Source organism: Dryas octopetala, chromosome 6 (genome assembly GCF_963921425.1).
Source record: "Dryas octopetala chromosome 6, drDryOcto1.1, whole genome shotgun sequence".
Taxonomy (NCBI): domain Eukaryota; kingdom Viridiplantae; phylum Streptophyta; class Magnoliopsida; order Rosales; family Rosaceae; genus Dryas; species Dryas octopetala.
The window spans coordinates 10,933,433-10,951,793 of NC_141371.1; the positions used below are offsets into that span (position 1 = coordinate 10,933,433).

At 35.6% G+C, this 18,361-nt stretch overlaps 2 protein-coding genes and 1 pseudogene across 2 annotated transcripts; 2 read left to right on the top strand and 1 right to left on the bottom strand.

Moving 5' to 3' along the window:
* The first annotated feature begins 7,296 nt into the window (after nucleotides 1-7,296).
* LOC147282323 (uncharacterized) lies at nucleotides 7,297-9,334 on the top strand (annotated as a pseudogene).
* A 1,230-nt stretch (nucleotides 9,335-10,564) lies between these two features.
* LOC147282324 (squamosa promoter-binding-like protein 9) lies at nucleotides 10,565-14,884 on the top strand. The gene is made up of 3 exons (XM_086247809.1): nucleotides 10,565-10,944; nucleotides 13,358-13,497; nucleotides 13,661-14,884. The coding sequence occupies exons 1-3, from the start codon at nucleotides 10,574-10,576 to the stop codon at nucleotides 14,284-14,286; spliced, it is 1,137 nt and encodes a 378-aa protein (XP_086103935.1). The 5' UTR covers nucleotides 10,565-10,573; the 3' UTR covers nucleotides 14,287-14,884.
* Nucleotides 14,885-15,512: 628 nt separating this feature from the next.
* LOC147282325 (D111/G-patch domain-containing protein) lies at nucleotides 15,513-18,026 on the bottom strand. The gene is made up of 4 exons (XM_086248611.1): nucleotides 17,864-18,026; nucleotides 17,081-17,623; nucleotides 16,242-16,307; nucleotides 15,513-16,088 (listed from the first exon to the last, which is right to left on the bottom strand). The coding sequence occupies exons 1-4, from the start codon at nucleotides 17,993-17,995 to the stop codon at nucleotides 16,029-16,031; spliced, it is 801 nt and encodes a 266-aa protein (XP_086104737.1). The 5' UTR covers nucleotides 17,996-18,026; the 3' UTR covers nucleotides 15,513-16,028.
* Nucleotides 18,027-18,361: the final 335 nt, after the last annotated feature.

Below are 18,361 nucleotides of genomic sequence, written 5' to 3' on the forward strand. Positions count from 1 at the left end.
TTAAAAGGATTTTTTAATGAAAAGTAGGCTGGTTTGTAAAGGGATAATAATAATAATGGGTATAAACAATGGATTCAGATCCTTTAGTTGTTTGTTTTCTGTTTGATTTTGCTTAACTTTTAATCTTAGTTATAATTTTATAAATTCAAGAATATATGAATAAACAAAATAAATTTGTAACACTTTTGGTGTCTATTGAGTCACATGTATGAATTTATAAATTTTAAATTTATAATATATAACTAGGATTAAAATAAGTGGAAGTTGTACAACATAATGGAAAGGCCAAATGACACTTTTGGTTCCTATATTTTCGTAAAATTTTCAGTTTGGTCATATTCTTTTAATTTTTGCAATTTTAGTTTTGTACTTTTAATACGATAGCAATTAAGTCCAAATCTTAATCTTGTTTAAATTGATGATGAAAATTTCGACGTGCATTGCATTGCAATAGAGTGATATTTTAGATATCTTATTCCACCTAGATGCTTATATAAGCTCATTTCAGACATCATGTACTTTCAATACGATAACAATTAAGTCTAAATCGTTAACCTCATTTAAATTGATGATGAAAATTTCAACGTACATTGCAAGTAAGTGACATTTCAGATATCTTACTTCACCTGGATGCTTAAATAAGCCCATATATGCCCTTATAAGCAATCAGTAAAGAAAAATAAGAAGTTTTAACGTCAAACTAAATATGTTAAATGACGAGTAGAGACTTTAATATGCATCTAGGTGGACTAAAATATTTGAAATGACACTCATGTGTGAAGCACGTGCTTCCACGTCGAAATATTTCGTCAACAATTTAAAATTTAAACAATGTTAACTATTTAGACTTAATTGCTGTCATATCAAAAATATAAAGACCAAAGTGAAAATCCTATGAAAGTATAGGGACCAAAAATGTCATTTATCCTAATGAAAATTCATTATCAATAACCTTCCTGAAAAGGGGGAGAAACCGAGAAAGTTAGGGATTCATCCAAGTCCAACCAAAATACCAATTTGGTAAACAAACCAAACTAACAAACTGCAAGCCAAGTTACCAACCTTGGAACTCTTTTTGGCCATCAGGTTTGCCTTTTCCAAAAACAGCTCTTATCTCAAGTAATGTAACTGGAAATGGAAAGCAAACAGTTGACAGGCCTCAGGTTTCTTCAGAGTAAGATTCTTGCTTCTAAGATATTTGCAAAGCACTGGCAGAGTGGCAGATATAAAAAAAGAATCAAAGTACTGAATGTCATGCCAACACCCACAAAAATATCACATCTTTCTCTCCATAGTCTTCAAATTCCAATAAATGCTAAGTTTGAAAATGGAAACCACTCAATGCTGAGTAGATTGACACATCAAGAGACAGTTCTACCCTTCTTCAATGTAGTAGTAGAAATAAACTTGCACATTGGTTTTCTCATTGGAACACTAGGAGCTTTGGTAACAGGAAACTAACGGGACACTCAAGGCTCAGTACAAAGACAGTTCTACCCTTCTTGGAGGAAGGAACTTGCACCTTAATTGGTTTGTTTAATTAATTTGAAGCTTAGCAAGAGTAAAGCTAATCATGCTTCAAAAAATTTAGCCTGTGAAAAATCAACATTTTCATAAACCGAATTCAGTGGAAATTGGAAAAGAATGTCTGATAAGATTTATGAGAATGTTGGTAATAGATTATAGACTTTATGCATATTTATTGCATCAATTAATTTCACAATTTATGATTGAAAATTTTTAACAAAATATTTAAATTTTATGAAAGAGGATATTTAGGATGAGAAATATATAGGTACTTCTATTGTTTAGCAATCCCTTTTGGCACTCCTACATTGCAAGAGTGCAAATAGCAAAATTATAATAACAACATTCTCAATCTACTAGAAGTCTAGAAGCTCCTACTACCCTTCAAATATTCTTCAACAACAAGTCTTATTACAAAGCTTGGACGAGATTCAAATATTCTTCAACTTTGAACATATTTATTTCCTTATGTTGTAGTTGATAAGTTTAGATATAATATTGTCATAGGAATTGGATTTAATTTTGTGTAAAGAAAAAAAAATATTCAAGACCAACTTTGGTGCTTGGAGGAAATTAACAATGATTTGGATGAAGAAGGGCCTTGTGTGGACCATATCCTTAACCCAAGATTGCCATATTGAATCTTATGTTTGGTAAATAGTAATTTAAACATGAAATCCCCCATGGATATTATCTAGTTGAATATTGTCCCCCATGGACCATATATGATTTGAAACAATGTGAAATATATATCCACACATAATGACGCTCCTCCAACACGGGAATTGTTAACAACAGCTATAGCCATTTTTTTTTTTTTAACCTTTTTCGGTGAAAAGGTAAACAGTCATTTTGACCAAAGAATAATAAAGCTGGCATGTGAGTATGTGAGGACATTCCCCTCATAACCCTTTTACTCAACTAGGACAACATAATCCCATAATTATAAATAGGGAAAATTTTCTAAATAGGACACGTACTTATGGGTCAATTTTATTTCAGAATATATATTTAGGATTGTGTTAATGAAGGACATTAATTTATTTTTTGTATTAAAGAAGGACAATTCTTCACTTATGTTACTAACTCCATTAAAATTGAGGGTAAAATTGTCATTTTGATTAAAAACAATTTTAATTCAATTTTTTAATTAAAAATAGTAAAACTAAAAACTAAAAAGATTAGTACTAAAAATATTTAAATAAAAAAAAGTAAAACTAAAAAAGTTTAAAATTAGAAAAAATTAAAACTAAAAATAAATTGAAAAATATTAAAATAAAAAAAATATTAAAACCAAAAAAAAATAAAAAATGAGGTGCAGATCGCACCCACTCCCCACCCAGCTCGACACCGACCCTCCCCACCCACCCCCTCCTAGGCGGCAGCCCTACCCGCTGGCCCTGCCCACCCTGCCCATTCTCTCTCTTCATCTCTCCCTTCATTCCTCTCTTTATTTCTTTCTATCTTTATTTCTCTTTCTCTCTCTTCATTTCTGTGTCACCGGCGGGTGGGTTGGGCAGGGCAAGGTGGGGTGGGGAAGGGAGGTGCAACAGCAGGGTAGGGAGGGGTGGGCAGAAAGCATAAGGGAGAGAAAAAGAGGATAGAGAGAGAGAATGAGAGGAATGTGGGAGAGATGAAGAAAGAGAAGGGGGAAGGTGGGCAGCACCGGCCGGTAGGGCTGCGCCGAGAAGTGGGTAGGTGGGGAAGGCTGGTGGTCGGGCTGGGTGAGGAGGGGGTGCGATTTGCACCTCCTTTTCTTCTTTTTTCATTTTTCATTTTTTTTAGTTTTAATCTTTTTTATTTTTAGTTTTAAATTTAATTATTTTTAATATAAAATGACAATTTTACCCTTAATTTTAACGGATTTAGTAACAGAAATAAGAGATTGTCCTTCTTTGATACAAAACATAAATTAATAGTCTTCATCAAGACAACCTTAAATATATGTCATGAAATAAAATTAATTGATAAATATGTGTCCTATTTAGAAAATTATCCCTTATAAATATTCGACTAGCACTTGCACTGCGTGTTGTAATTTTATTTCTGCTAAGCAAGCCAATTGCATTGCATTGCGTACAGTACATGTTTTTGTTTTTGTTTTTCTTTGATGGAATAATTGCAGGCACATGTTATAGTATCAATGTGGAGGCTAGGCCCTACTTTTAAGTACAATATCAAAGCTTTACTCTAATTTGTGGTGGTGACCCTTTTAAGGAAACAACATAAGTGTGTGTGACCCACAGAAAGAAACTGGTAACCAAACACAAGATCATATATTGCTTATTAAAGTACTGTGCACACATACATTATTTGTTTCCAATTAAAACCCATCTTCTTTCATAAGCTTTAATTAACCAACTACCTTGTAACAACTAACAACCAACTACAGTCTAATTACCTTTCATCTTGTACTTGTACCTAAAAGAAAAAATAAAGAGCAGGAGACTAAAAATAAATAAATACCCCTAGCTCAAAACCACATTGTTTTGGCCAGGCTACAAACTGAAAAAAACAAAAAACAAAAAACAAAAAACAAAAAACAAAAAAAAAAACAAAAACAAAAAAAAAAGGGATGCTCTCTCTGTTCCCACTCTTGCTTTTTATCAAGCACTTGGTGAGTGACTGAAAAACGAGGGGTCACCAGCCAGGGGTTGGCAGCGTCCCCGTCCAAAGGTTCGCAAGGTCATCAGTGACTCAGAAAGGTGATTCAAGGCTTCATGCTCCAGCATTCTAGGGGTCGCCTAACCCCTTGCCTTCCTTAGTGGATCCGCCACTAGATTCCATGAGAAAAGTTTAGGTTTCAAGTTTTATAGGAACAATTTAAGGGTGTGTTTCGGCCGGATCGGATCGGAAATAGGGTGTTCCAATTCCAATTCAAAAAATTTTGGAATGAAATTTATGTTCCAATTTCCATTCCAAAAAATCGGAATTTCAACATCTCATTCCGATTCAGAATTTTCGGATTTCTCGGAATTTTCGGAATTTTCGGAATATAACATTTTCGGAACTTTCGGATAAACATTTGAAATTTTTGAATAAAAAATCGGAATTTTCACATTTTCATAATATTTTTTAGAACATGTTTGGATTTTTTTTTAGAATAATGATGAAATTAACAAACAAACAAAAATTAAAAGACAATAGATTATGATGCATTTCAATATTTATATTAAAATGTAATTAAAATATATGTCCAATTTAAAAAGAAAATTCAAAATATTAATTTAAATAACATTTAGAATCATATCATCTCATACCATTACCATAAAAAAATCTAGAAAAGAAGGAAAAAAAAAAAAGATGCAATTTAGCAAGTTTTTCATTGCTAGATTATGTATGTTAAGAAATAAATTATGTATGATATATATTGTATATGTTTAATGGTATATATTATATATTATAACATACATAATATATAAGAGAAATAAATGTCACTATGAATGTATAATAGGCTTAATAGCACATATCTTAGAGGTGGGGGATTAATCTTTGAAGCTCATCCAACATTGTTAGAATAAATGTCATTAGTAGATACATGTTACTCACATATATATATATATATCATGTTTGAAATTTTGAAAATAATAAGCTTAAATATTTAGTAATTAGTAATTACAATTGGTGGGATATTCCAGTTGGAATAACTGTAGAATTGCTCCATATCTTCAATTCCCCTCCCTAATAAAAAAAAATAGTAATTACATGTACGGAAAAATGTGGGTGTTTGTGTTACCAACTTACCATTTATGTTATTATGATACACATATATTTATAATGTACATATGTTTATATTAATAGTATTAGTCATCTTTTTTAAAATATATGTTATATGTATCATACTAAATAAATGATAAAATATATAATATGGAATAAATTGGCATAATTTTGGAAATATTGGATCGGAATGTCTTCGGAACATTTCGAAATTTTTTGGATCGGAATTCGGATCGGAATCGGAATTTACATAAACATTCCAATTCCAATCCAATTTTTTTCAGAATTTTCGGATTTCGGCATTTTCGGATTCGGCAATTTCGGATTCGGAATAAAATTGGAAATTTTCGGATAGGAATCGGTCGGATTCGGATTTTCCAATCCAAATCACACCCCTAGGAACAATAGATGTCATGCAAAGTAGAACAACTAGTCACAAAAGATTTGCAAATATTTTCACTTTCTTTTCAGTACTCCAACATGCAATTCAACTCCAATTCCAAAGCACACATCAAAAAACCAGAGGCTGCAGTAGCTATAGAGTGAGTCTGTGAATTAATGAGCGTGTTGACTCACCAAAAACCCAAAACTCAAATGGCTTCAATCTCAGCCATTTTCTCGTCCTCCCCAACTCTGAAACGTCAGAAACTGCTCCTAAAATCAACAAGTTTGTCACGCAAAGACTCCCTTTCGTTTTCAACCTGGCCCAGACTCGCTAATCGGAGTTTCAGGTTGTTCGTGGCTCGAGAGATCTCGGCCGAGTTGGCAAAGACCGATCCACATTATAAAAAAAGTTACAAAATAACACATTTGTTATGAATTCTATCAAAAAAGATAATTAAATGCCACTTTGAACAACGATGATGTGGATTTTTCGAATGATGTGAACATCAAATTTGCTCCATATGCAGCGACGTACCCACGTTGTGGGCTAGGAGGGCTAAAGCCCACCCTAGATTTTTTTAAAACAAAAAATTACACCTATAAAATTTAGCCTAGCCCAGCTCACCCAATGAAAAAAAAAAAAGGAATTTACCCAGCTTACCCCACTCTTCCTCTCCTACTATCCTGCATGTGCGTTAAAAAAAAAAAAAAAACATAAGTTCCTTTATGTTTTCACAATTCCACTCATACAGACACGCAGCCACTTTCCCTTTCAATGTTCCCCATTCACGCAGCCGCTCCCAAACTCCAAGTTCTCTGCCTCTCTTCATCTCACTGTAAGTGGTCCCTCCCTCTCTCTCTTTCTCTCTTTCATATTTTATTCTCTTAGTCTTAGACTCTTAGACATTTAGGGATTTACTTATTTAGGGATTTAAGAATTTAAGAATTTAGGGATTCAATTTTTATGCAATAGTTGTGATATTTATAATTTACTCTTAAATGTTTGTAAAATTAAATGAAAATTAAGATTTGATTATCTAAATTGTTCAGGAACTCAAGGAAAACTTGTGTAATTTGTTGATGTGGAAGCACTTTTAAGCTTAATCTCAATTATTGAAAGTGCAAGTTTGGAAACAAAGTAAGTTATAAATTTCAATATTTAATTCTAGTTGTATATTGCTAGAAAAATAGGTTGTTATTGTTTGATTTTGTTTTGTAAAATATCCTTACATGTCATGTTTATAATATATTACCAATAGGTTCTAGTTTATAATGTCGGATCATCCACAAATTCTGAAGCGAAGAAAAAATCTTCTTTCTTTTTTTTTAAGAAGACAAACGACCCTTCTTCATCTGCACCAATTTGTGATTCTGAGTCTCAAAGTGAAGGAGTTGAGACTCAAAGAGTCAAGTTGAATCCAAATATTGAGATTACTACTAGTGCTCTTGAATGTGATCCAGGATTACGTCAAACAATATGGAAGTATCATATTAATGAACATGATAATGTTCGAAGAGCCTATATGCACTTAGGACCATGGCAACATAAATTAAAAGAATACCCTTCCTCTTTTGATGGACGACAAATGTGTCGATTTCAAGCTTCTTGGTATTCTCAGTGGCCTTGGCTTGAGTATTCAATTAATAGTGGCAAAACATTTTGTTTTCCTTGCTTCCTTTTTGATACTAATCCACCTTCTCATTCAACATTTATTATGGAGGGGTATCAAAATTGGAAGAGGGTTAATGACGGAAGTAGATGTGGTGTCCTTAAGCATATAAGGGCTATAGAGTCAACTCATCATAGAAATATGCAAAAATGGGATCTCTTGAGAAACCCATCCACACATATTTTTGTACAAATGAATAGAGAATCATTGCAACAAGTGGAGCGAAACCGGTTGCGACTTAGGACCACAATAGAGGCTTGTAGGCATCTAGCAAATCAAGGATGTGCTTTTAGAGGTGATGATGAATCTAGTAGCTCATTCAATCGAGGCAACTTCATTGAATCTGTTAAAAATGTTTGCAAAATTGAATACGAATATTGCAAATGTTGTCTTAGAGAATGCTCCTTAAAATACTATGTATATTGCATCTGAAATTCAAAAGGAAATCTTACATATTATGGCTAACAATGTGAGGAAGAAGATTTGTGATGAAATTGGAGATACACCATATTGTATTCTTGTTGATGAATCGGTTAATGTAACTAGTAAGGAACAAATGGCTATTATTTTAAGGTTTGTTGATGATGATGACTTTATTCAAGAACGATTTTTTGCCATTGTAAGTGTTCCCAACACTACATCCATAATTCTTAAAAAAGAGATATCTAAGGTTCTTTCTAGTTACAATCTTCAAGTGCAAAATATGTGTGGCCAATGATATGATGGTACTAGCAATATGCGTGGGGCATGGAATGGGTTACAAGCATTATTTATTCAAGATTGTCCATATGCTTATTATGTGCATTGTTTTGCTCATCGTCTTCAACTAGCTTTAAATGCTGCATCTAAAGGTGTGCGTGATGTTTGAGATTTTTATTGTATGCTAACTTCCATTGTAAGTTTTGTTGATTCTTGTCATTGTGAATTACAAGCTATTCGGCAAAATAAAATTCAAGATTTGTTAGAGGAAAGATTGAGATAGGTACAGGGAAAAATCAAATGTGTGCTTTGTCACGAGTCGGGGCTACTCATTGGGGGTCTCATTTTCGTTCTAGTAGAAGCCTGATTGAGTTATTTGCTTCAACTAGTACAATGCTTCAAAAAATGCTTATAAGTGAAATCAACGAAGATATACATGGGGAAGCCAATAGTCTTTTTAATAGGATGACCTCATTTGGTTTTGTGTTTAACTTGCTTTTGTTGAATAAGGTTATGAAAATCACTAACTTTCTTTCTCAAGCATTGCAGAACAAATCTCAAGACATCGTAAATACTTTGAATTTTGTTTCAACAACAAAAGTATTTCTCCAAGAGTTGAGAGAAAATGGATGGGTTACTTTTTGGAAAAATGTGGAATCATTTTGTGAACTATATGACATTGTTATGCCTGATTTGGGTGCTCTTTATAGGGTGGGTATAAGTCGTTATTGCAAAAAAATTAATTCTATAATAGTTAAGCACTATTATGGTGTAAATGTTTTTTATGCTGTTATAGACTTTCAGTTGGTGGAGTTAGATACTAGATTTACACCCCTTACAGTGGAACTTCTTACTCTTAGCTCATCATTGGATCCTCGAGATAATTTCAGATCATTTAATACTGATCATATACATGATCTTGCTACGAAGTTCTACCCTCAAGATTTCACTTCAGCTGAGTTACTTAGTTTAAGAATAGAATGTGCATTTTATGAGATAGACATGCGTTCTGATCACAAATTTCATAATACATCTTATATTTCTAATTTATGTCAGCAATTAGTTGAAACAAAAAAGTTTGCATACTTCCCCATGATTTATAGATTAATTTGTCTAGTGTTGACTCTTCCTATTTCTACTGCAACAATGGAACGAGTATTTTCATCTTTGAAGATCATTAAAACTCAACTTCGAAACAAGATGGATGATGGGTTTTTAAGTTTCTTGATGATTGTATGATTCTTAACATTGAAAAAGATCTTTCTGATAGTATAGATATAGATTCAGTAATTAAGGATTTCTATGTTGTGAAGAAGCGCATGGTTCAATTTTCATAGACTTATCTTGTATTTTCATTACATGTTTCATTGTTTACTTATTTTGGTTTTTTTTTCTTGTCTATGTTTTTGTATAGATATGCATTTTGAGGGGTAAGGCTCACTATGTCCCCCTGACTAGGTGTATCTTTTATGTTTATTAATGAAATTTCTTTGTACAGGTTTTTTTTAGCCCCCCCTCCCCCAATTCTAATTCCTGGATCCATTCATGCCCACATGGATTAATAATGTCACATTTATTATAAAAAAAACTAACAAAACTGTTGAACCTGTAAAAATAAAATTAAATATGACATCATTAATCTATGTGGTTTAAATTTGATGTTTTCATCATTTAAAAAATTCACGTTAATACTGTCTACACTGACATTTAACATCCTTATTGACGAAACTTGTAACATATACTATTTTGTAGTTTTCTATTAGTTAGTATACTAATCTGAAATATTTTTTTATTCGTAAACCAATATAAAATATCCCTTATAATTAATGAGTGTATTTTGTAATTGAGCCTAAAATTTAATGACGCAAACAGTACTTGTTGGTTGGCTTAAGAAATTTTCAACTCGGAAAAGTAGAAGCATAAGAAAATTTCTTATTAGGTTGGTGTGAAATTGTAAATCATGATGTAAACAGAATAATCAAGAAAGCAGGGGGGCAAATTAGACATTTGAAATCAACTAATCCAAATGATGCGCCCCATGCATGTTGCATGATGCATATGGGCACCCATATCCCAGCAAAAAGGCAAAGCGAAAGACCACTCCTTTAAAGTTGAATCCTTTTGAGAGAGAGAGAGAGAGAGAGAGAGAGAGAGAGAGAGAGAGAGAGAGAGAGGAAAGTTTTCTAAAACGACAGGTGACTAGGTGAGTCATAGTAATTAGTAAAAAGGGCTTCTCTTAAAGCTGCCTCAAGAGGCAGGCAGAGCTCCATAAAGTACATACCATACCATACCTCTCTCTCTCTCTCTCTTCTGCGTTTTGCTCCATTATTTTTGTGAACAGTTAGTCCCTCAGACTTGTGTACCACACTTTTCTCACACACACAAATACTCTATCTCTCTGGGAACCTCAGAGCTGGCATGGGCCACTGTCAGGTGTCTGCTTTTCACTGCCCCTCCACATTCACCACCTTTATCACTCCCTCACCACCACACCTTTAGACCCTTCACTCTCTCTCTCTCTCTCTCTGTGTTCAATTTGCGTTCATTATGAATTGAATGGGCTTTAGAGCTCAATCATGGAAATGGGCTCGAGCTCTATGACCGACTCAGGGAGCTCCTCCTCTTCCCCGCCCAACTCATCCACTGAGTCACTCAACGGCCTCAAGTTCGGCCAAAAAATCTACTTTGAGGATGTGGGTCTCGGAGCTCCACTCAAATCCGGGTCAGCTGCTGGGTCATCCTCTTCTGGAGCTACACCGCCCAAAAAGCAAAGGGGTGGGGTGGTTCAGCCGAGTCAGCCACCCAGGTGTCAGGTTGAGGGGTGCAAGGTAGATCTGAGTGATGCCAAAGCTTACTATTCCAGGCACAAAGTCTGTGGCATGCACTCCAAGTCCCCTAAGGTCATTGTTGCTGGTCTTGAACAGAGGTTTTGCCAACAGTGTAGCAGGTCAGCAACCCCCTGCCTTTTTCTTTTTTTATGTGTTTTTATATGCAACTGTTGTTAACTTGTTATTTCCTTATAGGCACAGACACACTCCCACGCATACAGTTTCAACTTTCAAGTTTTATTTGCTGATAAATTATTCTTGTGCTTGTACATTTTTGTTCGTAATTTAGTTATGTTTGTTCCCAATTGTCAATTTCTTCTGTATGTGAGCTGTTTTGGACCTTAATGAGGTCTTTTGGATTTACTTGCTTTCTTAATTGGCTGTCTAGTTTAGTATTGCTTTGTTTAGTTTACATGGAAAGTTGGTCTGGGTAGTCGTTTTTGGGTTTAATTTGGGTATTTCTTGTTTTGAATTTGGACGTTCACTTCTTTGTTGTTTTTGGGAAGGAGTCTGGACCTTTTTGGCACTTTTGCTGTGCTTGGCCATGTAGTGTTTTCTTTTTTTGTTGCACAATCTCTTGCTTGTCCTCTCTGAGTTTGTTCATATTACTGCATCTGTTCTGGTTTGTTGGTGCACATGATGTTGGTTTGTAGACTGGGTATGGGGCTTGTTTATGTTTGTGTGCTTTAATTGTTTATCTTTGGAGTATACGTGTGGGGATAGGGAATAGATGACATAGGTTTTATACAATATTTTAGACAGTTTGTGCTTCTAAGAATTTTGACTTAAAAGTTAAAACTTGAAGCTATTCTGGAACTTTTAAGTTAAAAGTTAACTTAAAAGTTTTAGACAGTTTGTGCATCCCCAATGGGTGTTTCCTAGTTTAGTTTCTCTTTGGAAATTCATAGCTTTTACTCTGGGGATTAAAAAAAGGCACAAGTTCGATAAAGTTTGATCAATGCATCATACGGATCCACTTAATTTATATTGCATACTAATCTATCTAAACATCTACCTTCCAAAACTGGACATGAAGAATGGGCTGCAAAGCCTCATACTTGGTCTTTCCTAGTGCTTATAGGTGAACCTACCAGTACTAGGTCTCATTTAGAAGTTTTCTATGCTAAAATCCATCATGGTTGAATGCTTTTGGACTATATGATTTTAATATAACTTCCAGCAGTTCACTAGACGTTCATTATTTGAGAAACTAGAATAAGATCAACAATCTAAAAATTGTCCCAAAAAAAAATCTAATTTTAAAGTTTTATTTTTTATGAGAAACACAAAGGTGTTTTTAGAATAAAAATAAATATACAAGCATAGTGGACTAGCTGTCCACTTAAAAACCATTCAGAGCCTCTAACCTACCAGCTGCAAAAAACATCATAAAAGGTCCAAGGATAACACAAATATAACAATACAACATATCAATCATCACAACTACATAACATAACACAAATTGCTGCATGGACTCATGAATCGCTTGCAGCAATGTGATGTCATATTGATTAGACCAGCATCTTGGGTTGAAACAATAACAAATGCTGTTTCATTTAACTCATTCTTCTTAAATTTATGAATGCTCTTTTGATCTGTTTAATAGCCTATGTGGGAACCTTGTGATTTCTGTGTGTTTTGCAAGTATTAAGATTGAAATTTAGCATCAATTGTATTTTACCTGTGGTTTGTAATGGTTTCTAGGATCATCTAGTTTCATATATAACTCAATCTATGATGGTTTTGATATTCTATTTGCCCATAAATTGTTAACATAGTACAGAAATTAAATGGTATAAATCATACAATCATGAATGGTTTTTTATTTTTGTTGTATTGGAAATCTCTTATAAGATCAGTGTGATGGTAGGTCCACCATTAGAAATATACCAAGTGAGAAACATTTTTCTAAATGAGAGCTGAGGTGCAAGCTATACAAGCATGAGACCAAATTTCTTGATATACTAAATAATACTTTGCTTCAGCAATCCTCTATTGAGTGCTAGCAAACTTGTACATTTTATTGTCTCTTGAATAGTTTGTTATTCTAGATCTAAGATGACCCTTTGAAACTAGCAGCAGCATATGATCTAAAGGTTATTAAGTTAATGATACCTGCCCTATATTTTGTTTTGTTCATTGATAATAGTTTATCATATTTGAGTTTGGAGGTTGACAAACGTTTTTGTTTCTGTTGCTAGTTCAACTAGGAGTCTAGGATGCTCTTAAATTTATGTTTATGAGGATTGCTAATTTGAAAAATAGGTCTAGCTCTTTCTGCCAAGGGCTTCTTATAGGTTTGTACAAGAACATTTCAGTGGTAGGATCAGGTGAATTTCAGATCTCCCAGTTGTTTCACAACCTATGTATGCCCTTTTTAAATAGGATCCAGATCTTGTGCTAGCCCTAATTAAATGTCTATTATTTCTTTTGTTAATTTACCAATTTCTGTCTTTGGTTCATGCTCTACTATAATGAAAAATAATTTTCTTCCATTAAAAATTAACAACTTATCTGATAGTCTGTACCCAGATTTCACCAGCTTCCTGAATTTGACCAAGGAAAACGTAGTTGCCGTAGACGCCTGGCTGGTCATAATGAGCGTCGGAGGAAGCCACAACCTGGATCCATATTGTCTTCGCGTTTTGGCCGACTCTCTTCATCCATCTTTGGTTAGACATCATCACATTATTAGTTGAATATCTGTTTAAAATACCCCCCCCCCCCCCCCCCCCCCCCCCCTCTTTTGCACTCTATGACTGTAAATTGTGTAGTTTTCAGTTTCCTCTTGCCCTACTTATAAACTGCTATAAAATGTTTTATTTGAAATGATAGAAAACAGCAGCAGAGTTGGAAGCTTTCTGATGGACTTCACTGCATACCCAAGGCTTTCTGGGAGGGATGCATGGGCTACCACAAGAACAACCGAGCGGGTGCCTGGAAATCAAACTGTCAGTGCTACAGGAAAGTTTCTTCTACATCCATGGCAAAGCAACTCTGACAATACTCCATCTGACCTTTACCTGCAAGGTTCAGCTGGTGGGACCAGTTATCCTGGTCCTGGAATTCCTCCGGGAGAATGCATCACAGGAGTCACTGACTCAAGCTGTGCTCTCTCTCTTCTGTCAAATCAACCATGGGGCTCCAGAAACCGAGTATCGGGTGTTGGGATGAATGCCATGCTAAACACCCAAGGGGCACCTGTGGTGCAACCAACAGCTCATGTTGGGACCGTCAACCACTTTCCGACCACTTCGTGGGGCTTCAAGGGAAATGAGGCTGGTAGCAGTTCACATGAGATGCTTCCTGATCTGGGTCTCGGTCAATTCTCACTGCCTCTTAACAGCCACTACTCTGGTGAGCTTGAGTTGTCTCAACAGAGTAGGAGGCAGCAAAACATGGAACTTGGACACTCCAGGGGCTATGACTCCACCAGTCAGCAGATGCACTGGTCACTATAAGAATTCCCCTCTGTACTATGGTTCTTATGGACACCTTAGTGTGACTTAAAACTTACTATGCTTTTGTGCATGTTTTATGGCTTCTTGTTTGGTACAACCCAAACTTACTATGCTTTTGTGTTAAAAGACTAGGAAATTCGTAATCAAAGTTAGCTTTGAAAGCTTGAACTGCCTACCCAGTATTAACTTACTTTTTGGATTTTGGAATCGAGTGATTATGGTGGTTTATGAGTTGCTTTGAAGCACTTTGGGCTAAAATTGGGTTCAGCTTCTCCAGTTACTGATGCCTGCCATATGGTGTGGCTCATTCTTCAATTAAATTTAACAGGTTGGTGGACTGGAAAGTTTTCAAATGGAGTTGGAATGGAGTAAATAATTTATGCTCCAAAGATTCCAAAGAAAAAGAAGTTGAATTCCTCTAGGGCTATAAATTAGTGGGATTACTCATTACCATTATGATAAGGATAAGAGAGTGATGGGTGTTTGTGTTTTGGTAGGTAGAGGATAAAGGAAAGTGGGGGGAATTCTCCGGTCCCACCAAGACCAATTCCTTTAAAATTGAAGGAATTGATGTAAGGAGGGTCATTTCAAATCAGCCCACTTTATTAATGCGAATTTGGATCACACAATCAGATTGTTAACCTAATTGATGAATTATGTTTAAAGAACCTTTCCAGTTAAGGATATATTGTACGTATATATGTTTCTGTATTCACCTCTATTAGTCTTTTCCTCTCCTACCGAGTAAGAGGAATGACATTCCATACTAATTTACTCTCAATTTTTCACTCAGAACTCGAGGCTTTTAAAAAATTAAGGAAAGGTTGAAAGAATTTGCAATGCTAAAAAAACCCACACTTAAAATGGGGCTGGATAGCTCTTTTTTCAGAGGTGAACTATTTTATGCAGGCATGAACTCTCTTATTTGGACTTTTTAATCATTGAGCCTAAGAAATTCTCCCACTTAAACATTTATCCTCACTAAATTTTAAATAATTCTAGAATTAAACAAATAGCCATGGATTTTGAACACCATGACTACTAGGCATGGCGTGTGCCATAGTCATGAGAAAGGGGGGGAAACTGGTAGGGGGGAAAGGTGAAGGGCAAGAAAAGGAAAAGGAAAAGAGAAAGAAAATCTATTTATTTTATTTTTTTCATTTGATTATTAACAAATTAAATAAATAAAAGTAAAATAGACATTATGAAATTGGATGAGTGTGATACTGTGATGGGCAAACAATTGGGTGTAGATTGAATTACCCTTTTATGAAGGGTCGCCGATTACAAAGCAGCTACACTTTGGACCCCAAGGTGAAGTACTACACACGGTTTCTGCAGTCTATTTCAAACACACAAGATTTGCAGGTTGAATCTACATGCTTATATTGATGGACCCTAAATTTGTCCAGATAAACGAACAATTAGAGATTTCATAGCCACAAGAATCCTATAATGGGTATAACTTATAATCTCGATTATAGGGCTTTTCACAACCTAGGTTAGTGGGTTTAGCTGCAGAAACTTCCAATTGAATTTCTCTGTGAACAACTTCACTGCCTTCCTACTGGTTTTTCACTCAGAAAGTTGCATATCAGAGCGTTGGAAGTCATTCGGCCAAAATAAAAAGTCTCCATTGCAAGCAAGTGCATCCATCTTCAAATATGAACTGGCATTACCTCTCAGTATGCTGTGTCAAACAAGGAAGACATTCTGGGTGTCCACACATCAGGGAATTTGGTTCAGTGGTCATCTTCATTAGTTCCAGGGCAGTTGGATAAGAGTGCCTCCACTGATTCATACTGAAATAAACAGCAGATTTTATAACATGAAAATAAGAAAACATGGAATTGCAGTTCAGTGTTGCAAACAAGAAGTTTCAGCCCAAATTTCCTGCTTGGGAAATAAATCCCAAAAATTCCGAATTGTTCGACATGGATGTATACTATGCTTACCTGGCATCCACAGAAGAGGCAGTATCGATGTTCATCTCTAAGTTTCATCAATATATCGTGCAAATCCTGCAGCCAGCAGAGAGCAATCATCATCACAGGTTATTTCCAGGGAAAACTAATATTTCAACTTCGCGAGGAATATCAAGCAACAGTCAAAAGGTCAAAAGAAACATTGCAACCAACCAGGCTTAACAGACTTGACACAGCATGCAACCTCTTCAACCCATATGCAATTACACAATAGGTCTACAAGGCCTGGAAAATGACCTAACTCCTGATACACTAAGGAAAGAAAATCTGGCATGGAACAGCAACAATCTGGATACTATCAGCTTATATTTTCCCAATTTTAGCTCTTGGTTCTTAAATTATACAAAGCTGAAACTTTCAGACCTAGTTTTATACTATTCATTTAACACCACCTTAAAAGTTTATCATAAGCTTGACCACTGTACTGTAGGAATAAGAAAAATATGATTGCCAGTGACATGCTCAACAGAACTTGATTGAAATTCTTGAAGTACATATATCATATAAAAGCCACAGCTACATGAACCAAAAATGGACCATCTGTTCAATTTGCTTTATCATGTTATCTAAAGAAACTCATAGTTGCACTTGTTTTCAGTGAAATTTCCCATTTACTAGAGCCGGCACTAACTAAAACATAACCCAATAACAATTCCAATTTGCATGACAATCGTCATAAACAATCTAAAACACTTACCAATGCATGTCAACCATGCATTTGAACAAAAATTCAGTCACATTGCATTAAAAGGATGCTTGATTAAACCCATTATACAACAAAGTAAAACATAATAATTCAAGAAGCATACCTCTTCTGTAATATCTTCCTCTTCCTCTTCCACCTCTCCACCACCCTCCTCTTCCTCGTCCTCATTCTTCTCCGGTGGCAACACTTCCTTATTATCCAATTGATCCAAAGTTGTCTTCGCCTTCTTAAAATTAACCACAACTCTCCGACTCCGCCACTGCAACTTCTGCCTAGACCCAAACTCCTCCAACAAAGCCTCCTCACTCCTTCTCTCCTCCTCACTCCTTATCTCTTCTCTCTTCCTCTTCTCCTTATGAGGCTCCTCCCGCCCAATTCCAGCTCGTGAACGCCGAATGTCCACCTTCACTGGTTCGGCCAGGCCCGAGCCCTCCTTGCCAAGGGCTAAACCTGGGGTATACCCCATTTGCTTTAAAAGTTTGAAGCCTATGTTGGATTGTGGAATAGGAGCCTCTATGTTAGCTAAGGTTTTCTCATCCTCTTCTTGTTGCTTTCGCTCCCTATCAAGTTTACGCTGTTCTTGCCAGTTTAGTGCTTTGGATTTTTTCTTAGTGGATTCAACAGTTGAGGTTTTTCTATTGGAACTCTGTAATAGGTAGATAGCAAACATTCACAGTTAGAGTTTTGGTTCACCAACAAATGAGGAATTAGCTCAAAAACACGAAATTCATGCTCCAAACCATTTTCCAAAGCAATTGAAGAGGAAACTAACAGACCCAGAACGAAAAAGAGATTCAGCATCGACCCAGAACTTGGTTTTGTGATTCTTATGCTAGATTTTTCTAGGGAACCAAACAGGATTAACCTTACAAAGTTACAAGCTTACCTTTTTGGGTAAAGATCTTGGAGGGCTGGTGGAGGCTTCTGGAGTGAGGAACCGAGAGAGGTTCCCCATGTAATCATCGTCCTCTTCACCTCCTCCTCCATTGGTGTTCTGATTGTTGGCTGGTTCGGCCATGGCAAAGAGAGCTTGTGCACCCACACAGAGAACGATCCACAGAGTATCTTAGTAAGCCTTTTAATCTTTGTTTTTTCTTTTAATCAACATTTCGAGCCCAACTATTTTGGGCTTGGGCCGGGTTCGTACGAGGCCCACTTCAGGGAGAAGTGGCGGCATGTGCTAATAACGAGACTAACGGTTTTTTGCTAACGTGGCAATCCAGCTAATCAAAACGATTCTCATACTCGTTAAGACATAATATCAGTCTCTCTCTCTCTCTGGCTCCCTGCAACCTCCACAGCACACATTCCAAACCCTCTCTGCTTTACAATCTCTCTCTCTCTCTCTCTCTCTCTCTCTCTCTGCGTCTATTGCTTCCTCCAA